At 35.6% G+C, this 9,079-nt stretch overlaps 1 protein-coding gene across 1 annotated transcript; it reads right to left on the reverse strand.

The window, feature by feature from the left end:
• Positions 1–290: 290 nt before the first annotated feature.
• On the reverse strand, positions 291–650 carry HELRODRAFT_160207 (hypothetical protein; the record flags this gene model as incomplete). The annotated part of the gene is made up of 1 exon (XM_009017196.1): positions 291–650. The coding sequence occupies one exon, from the start codon at positions 648–650 to the stop codon at positions 291–293; it is 360 nt and encodes a 119-aa protein (XP_009015444.1).
• Positions 651–9,079: the final 8,429 nt, after the last annotated feature.

Genomic DNA, 9,079 nt, shown 5'->3' on the forward strand with positions numbered 1-9,079 from the left:
AGTTATATCTGGTGATGAGCGTCAACACTTTTGAAATACTTTTCAAGTATTTAACAATATCAAGTATGTGTGTGTATGTATGTATGAATGTATGTATGTATGTATGTATGTATGTATGTATGTATGTATGTATGTATGTATGTATGTATGTATGTATGTATGTGTGTGTGTATGTGTGTATGTATGTATGTATGTTAAAACCAAAACATGATGAGTGACACTGAACCGTCAAACATCAAGTAACAAATGGATTAACACTTTGATTTGTCGTTAATTGCACATGTCGGCATTCAGTTGGATATTTTTAAGCACACAGACACGCAGGAACCGCTGCAACAAGCACGAAATGTGGTTAGTTGCGAAAAAGGGTCCCTGCTGTCGCCTGATCTGACGCTGATCATTTTACATATTGCCTCAAGAAATTTAAGGCTGTTTGGGTCCATCGGGCCGAAAACCTCCATACATATTGGCAAGAATTCCATCGAGGGGAGGGCGTTCCCATATTTTTTCATTTTCTCGTCCGCTGCCCTGGCCGCGGCCAAACCGCATTCTTTACTTGTCAGGTTTACGTATCGTTCGGCGAGGGTGCCAGGAACCGTAACATCCCACGCCAAACATCTGCCGGCTCTCCAAGGTATTAGTGTATGCATGTATGTATGTATGAATGATTGTATATCAAATTTGTGTACACTTGACTTTACATTCATCCATCGATCTATTAATCAATTCCTCCAACTGTAGGGGCGATCAATTGAGAGGTGCCTGGTCAGATGGAAGAAACAATTTTCCGCTTCGTTACATACCATCCTCCTCCTACAACTGCTGACAGAAACAAAACATATCCTACAACAACAACAACAACAACAACGTCAAAAACATTATCACAACAACAAAAATAAAAACTACAACAACAACTAAAACAACAACAACAACAACTACAACAACAACAACAACGTCACAAACAATATCACAACAATAAAAATAACAACTACAACAACAACTAACACTACTATTATTATTAATATTAACTACTAACTACAAAATCATCATCACAAACACTACCACCACCACAACTACAAAACGAACAACAACATAACAGCAACATCACAAACAGCAACACAACCACCTCAAAAACAACAATATCATCAACAAAAACAACAACTATTACAACAACAGTCATTACAACAACAACAGCCTCACAATCAACAACAACAAAATTGAACAACGTCACAAAAACCAACACCCCAGCAACAACAGCATAATCATCAGCCACAACAACAACACGAACTGCAACAACAACAATGAAATAATAAACAATTTGATAGGTGGTGATCTCTGAGCAGTAGGTGACCAGGCATGCTGTGTCGAGTGTGGTCGGTGAAGGGACATTCAATAAAAGGCTTATACTATTCTAAAAGTTACATTAATATTCGAAATAGTTTCACTATTTTTAAAATGAATGCAATAACGTGATGGTTGCAAAACTGTGTAGACCGCCTGTCTGTCTGTCTGTCTGCCTGTCTGTCTGTTAGTCTGTGTGTGTTTGTGTCGGGCTTTCTCCTTGTCCGTCTGTTCGTCAATTTGTTTCTCTGTCTGTCTGTTTGTCTGTCTGTCTGTCTGTATCCTGGTAATGTGGCTAACAATGGAATGTTTGAAAGTGGGAAAATGGAAATGTCTTGCCGATATTGGAAAACCAATGATGATGTTAGTGATAATGTGACGAATGTGGTGATGCGGTTTTGACGATCTACAGTATAATTAGTTGCACCAAATAACTAAGACTATGATGACGACGAAGATGATGATATATTAAAGGAAGACTGAGGTAAAATATGATGATGATGATGACGACGACGACGACGATGGTGATGATGATGATGATAATATTTGAGATGTGATTGAATAAATACAAATACGACGATGATGATGATGATAGTATTTGAGATTTGATTGAATAAATACAAAAACTAATTATGTTATCAAAAGAATGTTATTATAAGATAGGATGATGATGATGATGATGCTAATGATGGTGATGATGAAGGTTATAGGAGGGAGTTGTGATGTTGGATGATTCTTAACATATTTATGCTCAGGTTGCTAATTGTTTTGGCGAAAAAGTATTCTAACGTAGAAGAAAATGATGATGAAGATGATGATGATCGTGATGATAATGATGATTTTTCTGATGCTGATATTTGAAATGAATCATCCATCTCCACATCCATCTCATCATCATTTTCATCATCCTCTTTATTGTCATCTTCATCATCATCTTCATCATCATCTTTCTCCTCCTCCTCATCATCATCTTCTTCTTCCTCATCATCACATCATTCAGAGCCTTTAATGTCATTATTTCTTTATGATATTTTGCAAGCATTAAAACGGGATTTAATGAGATTATCTGTAATTTAATATAAGACATTTCCTCGTCATCAGCTTTCAAACTGATTATGGAGCTTTAAGGATGACTTCCAAACAAGTTTGTGTGGTGTCTTATACGGTGGGATGGAGTTAAGTTAGCACTAACTTGTTCATAATGAAGTGATCAATGTATGTAATAGTGTCATTATTACAACCTGATAAAACTTGAATATTTTTTAATCCATCTATTAATTTTAATGTATGTTTGATTCAAAAATTTATTTATCAACTTGATAATATTTGCTTTGTCAACATTTTATTTAACTAATTATTCAACTGTAATTAATGTGAATTGTGTTAAGTTAGCAACAAAAGTTTGTAACTTTCACGAAAAGTCGAACAAGTGAATCTATTAAAGAGACATTCAATCACATCAACCTTTTAACAGAGGAGTGACTGCATGTTAATATCGGTTCATCGGCATTTCAATAAATCACTCAACCCGTCATGTTGCATCAGTGCCAGTGCATCACCAAGCTGTGCCACATCATTACATGATAATTAATTTCAGCACACCATTGCATTAACACGTCATCACAATATGCATCGCACTCAATCAATACCTCCTCACATTACGTCAACACATCAACACATCACATCAACACTCAATGCTTAAAGTTAAAACTTTTATCATCACGTCATCACATGGTTATATATAAATATATATATTGTATATCATATATATATATATATATATATATATATATATATGTGTGTGTGTGTGTGTGCGTGTGTGTGTGTGTGTGTGGTGTGTGTGGTATGTGTATTTGTTTGTGTATGTGTGTGTAAAAGAGAGAGAGAGAGAGAGGGAGAGAGAGAGAGAGAGAGAAAGAGGAAAGTAAAATTACATAAAATTACATAAAAAATGGAAAGAAACTTTCAGCACGATTAATGTCACCGTGATGAAGTTAAAGTGTGATGATGATGGTGAGGATAATGAGGATGATGATGATGATGATGATGGTGAGGATGAGAGTGATGTCAACAACACGTGGTAGAGTGTGTTGAATTCATTGAAAATGTTTGCCTCATATCGTCCGCAACAATTTAGTTAGAAATTAAATTTTTCAGAAAATACTTTTAATTGAAAAACTTCTTTTCATGGTTTGCTTGTAGTGTAGGAGTTAATTGAATGAAAGCTGCGATGATGATTTAGATAGGCGCTCAATGAAAAGGATGGTCGCCATAGCAACCAAGATAATGAAATCTCGCTGACGTGGGTGCTGATTATGATGAAGATGAAGAAGATAATGATGGTGAAGATGATAGCATTGATGGAGAATGAAGATGGTATTGAGAGTGATGATGATAGTGATGATGATGGTGATGTAGATGTTCGTGCCTGATGAATGGTCGAGAATGCATGGCATGTGGGGAGGTCACATTTGGATTTGGATTTAATTGTTCTTTCGTTTTCCGATGATTGCAATATTTATATATTATTTAATTAAAATTAATTAATTGAAGTAAAATATTTAAAACCAAAATAGTTATCAAAGATTAATTGTTTGGCAAGTTTGTTGAAATTCAATTGAATGTTATTTCAGTTTGCACTGTGAATACGAGGCGCTGAATTGAAACAAAACTTCCTCCTATCAATCAGATGAACGTCTGAACATGCCAAAGTAACAAAAATGCCTTCCTAAGTTTTCATCTCGACCATAAAGCACAAAATTATAAAAATGACTTTTTGAATATTTTCACGTCTGAACGCTCCAGCAACTTTTTGGGGCTCTACTCACTGCATTCACTCGCGCATCGATGGATGCCACCCACCCACGCATGAGGTGCATTCCATGCATGAAGTGTTCTCCATGCAAGGTGCATTCCTTGCGGTTGCTCATCAAGTAATCAACCCACAAAATATTACATGATTAAAACATGAACAGTGGAAGTTTGCTGAGAAGGAATAAAATATTTACGATGAAATATGCAGCACAAGACACAAACAATACGCCCACAAATTGCACGACATACAAACGCGTAGAAAGAGGCAGCAGACATACAAACACAAACCAACAATAAAGTCATATATTCTAAATAAAAACTTACACGCCAACACATAAAAAATTGATTCTGCTTAGAAAACTGATTTAGCCTGTACAAAACTCATTGTGACAATACGAGGAGATGCAAAAAGAAACAAATTTTTTTACAACTACTGCATATTATATTAGGTAGTTATATACACAACTATTTTATTACACTCAGAACCTTACACACACGTGTACATACATGTATAATGCATACAAACAAGCAAACTCAAGCACTATTACACCACATAAAAACAAACACACACAGTATTAACATACAAACACATGTCTCATGCACACAAACAAACACATCTAAATACATGTACCACACACACATACACACAAATAAATGACATACAAGCACATGTACCACACACGCACACACACACACACACACACACACACACACACACACACACACACACACACAACAACCCAATGCCACACAAACATTCACATACAAACACCTGAACCACATATACACACGCACCATGCATAGAAACTACTTGGTACGACACCACAGGGATGATTTTAATGCGGATGCACCAACTTTCTAACAACGTCCTCATCGACGCGTATCCAAAATATGCCGACTGGCTGGCTGGCTGGCTGGTGCATTGTTAGCAAGCCGACTGACATGCTTCCATGTTCTCAAATTTTTATGTCTTCGTTCCTTCATATAAACCTTTGATTTTACGACTTTATAACTGGTTGAGTGTATGGGAATACATTTGTAATGTGTTTTTTGCATTTGTTTTTATAATTATATATGTATAATTTGTATATATATATATATATATATATATATATATATATATATATATATATATATATATATATTTACTTCTAAGTGAGGGTGAGTTGGATTGAAGGTAGGATTTTTACCTGCGAGTAACTCTAAAGAGGTAACAGAAATGTGGAAGGCACCAGGTGATTGGGGAATTGAAAGACTGACTGATTTGTTCAATGTAATAATTAGAGAAAAAGAAATTTAAAAGATTGGGAAAAACTATAATTCTTCCAATATACAAAAAAGGGGACCCTTCCAACAGTGGATCTTATAGAGCAAGCAAGCTATTAGAACAGAATATGACGGTGATGGAAAAATGTTTAGTGCGAAGATTTAAGGACCAGGTTGGTGTTGACGAAGAGCAGTTTTTCAACAAAAAAGTACTTTTGATGCAATTTTTATTGTTAGATAAATTCAAGAAAAGTTCATAGTCAAAAAAATCTCTTTTTTATGTTTTTGTAGATTTAGAAAAAGCTTATGATAAGATCTTGAGAAAAGTGGTTATGTGGGCACATAGAAAAGGCGGGTCAAAATAATGGTTGGTAGACAGAGTGATGTGTATGGTGAGGGGTGAGGTAAGTGATTCAATGTTCGGTTGGGTCTGCATCAGGGTTCAGTGCTAAGTCTTTTACATTTTCCTAAAGTAATTGAAATGATTAGTAGGGAGATTAGAAGTGGGTTGCCATGAGAAATTTTATATGCTGATGGCCTGGTTCTTATAATGAAGAGTGAGAAAGAACTGAAAAAAGCTCTCAGTGTGGAAAATATCCCTAGAAACAAAGGGTTTAAAGGTAAATGTTGGTAAGACGGGGTAAATTCCCCTGTGAGGTGTGTGGTAAAAGATCAAAAAAAATTATATATTATGTGTGAAATGTAATAAATGAACGCACAAATAATGGTTTGAAAAGAGACGTCAACAAAAGCAAGCAATTTGTAGACGATTCAAGTTGAAAGATACTACTAAGCGAAAGGGTGATATTGGGCACCTGGAAAGTTTTAGCTCATGGGGCACTGGGCCTGAAAACAAAACTGGCCCAGAATAGAGAAAAGTGGAAAAGACGGTTGAATGTGCGTAATCATGTGACAAGGCCAGACCGGGGTTTTCGTCAACAAACCCTGGAACAAACACTGGGCGGTATAATGGTATATATATTGTCTGATAATTTCAAGTTGAGTTTTTCATCTCACGTTTCAATCTTACTGCGACCATTTATTTGTTTGCTGAAAATAAAAACATGTGATGCAAACGTTTGTGATGATGTGGGTCTGTCAGTTTTTTTGAACTTAAACAGATTCATTTGTATGTCTATTTTTGTCTGAGATCATTTCATTTTTTGATGAGAAAATGTTTTTCTAAATGCAAATATGTGAACATTAGGCGTGCATATTTCAAGACAAACGTGCCTCCGCTTATGTAAACACTTTCGTATGCTTGCATTTTTGTAATTTTAGAGTACTCCGTGTGTATTTATCTATATTTGTTTAAATTTGTTTATATTTGTTTGTATTTGTTTGTATTTGCAGTACATCATCCAGACGTATCCGGTTGTTTATTTTTCAAGAAAATATTTCTTGGTTCGTTGGATGGTATGCGTTGGCAGCACTGCACTAAGGAACCTACCGCATAAACTCACGAACCATGTTAGCTTCCTGTCATAACGGTATCTCACCTTTTAAAAAGTTTTGTATTTCATGCAACTAGTAAGTGAAAATTTGTTACCTTGTTTAAATTTTACAAAACTGCTGACATAGAGGGAGTGAGTGAACTCATGTTATATGAAGCAACCACATTTCGATATAGTGACGATGATCGGCTTTGAAGTAATTCAACTTACCTCTCCACTTTGATGGACAAGTCGCTACTTCGCATTTCAGCCGGGATGTTGCATCGAGGTTTTATAAGAATGAGTTCTTAAAGATATTATTTTCGTCTGCTTTTAACATATCTTTTATGATAAATTTCAAAATAGATTTTGTTTGGAGGTGGAAATATTTAGCTGAGATCTAATTGAAAGTTCACTAAATGAAAAATTAAAATGGTAGAAAAAATGATTCCATCTAATTGCCTTCTATTTGATTTCTAACAGGTGTAAATTTTAATTGCGAGCAAATGCTTTCATGTAATAAATTAACATTTTGTTGCTGGGCAACCAACTCTTCTGTTTGTTGAGGTCGAAGAACATCTGAGCAAACCGTGGACAAGTGGGGGTGGTTATCAAGGAGAGGGGGTGGGGTAGCGAGTGAGGGTGGTTATCAAGGGGAGGGAGTGGGGTGGCAGTTTATGATAGGAAATAAAGATGCGTGTGATGAAGTTTAGGAAGTTTATATGTTTGAGCTGAAAATACACAAAGACAATCACACAACCACAAATACACAACCACAAACACACAGTTACAAGCAACATTGTAGAAAAATTGAATCAAGTCGCATCTAACAGTTACGTCACAATCACGTACTGCACATACACATGTTTCACGCAAGATGATGGAGAACATCATATAAAATTAATTCATTGCTCTATTCTGATAGTTTATTCTTGCTTGTGTTTACATCTAGTTCGTATTATTGCCAAAGTGTTGTGTGTGTGTGTGTGTGTGTGGGCTGGTGTGAACGTGTGTGTGTAAATGTGTGTGTGAGTGTGTGTGAGTGAGTGTTTCTTTGTGTGTCTGTCTGTGTTCTTTTGTATGCACAACAAGATGTAACCAATTAAATAGATGCGTTAATAATTTTGAAAATGAGCATCAAACAGATGTATAAATAAAGGACATCAAGATAATATAAAACACATATATACAAACACGTGCACACACAATTCAATCAATTTTTCAATTTAGTTGTTGAGTTTATTTAATTATAAAAACATCCAGCACTACAACGGTGGATCTAGACAATTTTGATGGGGAGGGGGCAAAAATTTGAAAATGTTGGTGGTAGTGTGGTTGACGAATTTTTTGGCTTATCGAGTTCAATTTTTGGTCGATTTCACACATGGAACGTTCTTTTTCTGATTTTGTATTAAAAATTTGCTCACAACAACGACCCGCTTCCCCCCTCCTAGATCCACCACTGCAACAACGTCACAACAACATCCCAATAACATCACAACAACGTCACAACAACAACAAAGCAACAAAGAGCAAACAACTGCAACTTCTAATAAGGAAATTTAATTAGATGTTAGTGTCCTTCACCTTACAATTATAACTCTATCAATGTAATTACGCTTCCTTCCTTCAAATGCACTCACCTCTCTTCACCTCATACTCACACAACATCACAACAGCATCACAACTCTCTGGGGTTCGTTTTTTTTACAATTGTTTGCGACATCACATCGGGGCATAGGTGTTTGATGTTTATATATACATGCCTACATATATATATATATATATATATATATATATATATATATATATATATATATATATAAGGATATATACACACATGTATATATGCATCTACATAGAGGTATAAATAATAAAGTTATTATGATAAAAACAATTGAATAATTATGACGGTGGCTGACTGACTTACGCCGGTGCCTACGTCATAACAACGTCATCCTGGAAACAGCAGGCCGAATGCAGGCGGGCAAGACATGGAAACATTAAAAATGCAATTAATGCATCGTTGCGTAAGAATGTAATTAATGCGTTCAGCGCAAATTGTAATTAACGTACAACGCGAGTTCTAATGTGTGCGTATGTAAGGCGTGCATATGCGTGTGTTCGTATGTGTGCGTGTGTATGGATGTGTTTCTATGCATGCGTGTGCTATACATAATGGTTTATTATAATGATTATCGTGTTTAAGTACGTGCTTGTCAATT

The sequence above is a fragment of the Helobdella robusta genome, assembly GCF_000326865.2.
Source record: "Helobdella robusta unplaced genomic scaffold HELROscaffold_2, whole genome shotgun sequence".
Classification (NCBI taxonomy): Eukaryota; Metazoa; Annelida; class Clitellata; order Rhynchobdellida; family Glossiphoniidae; genus Helobdella; species Helobdella robusta.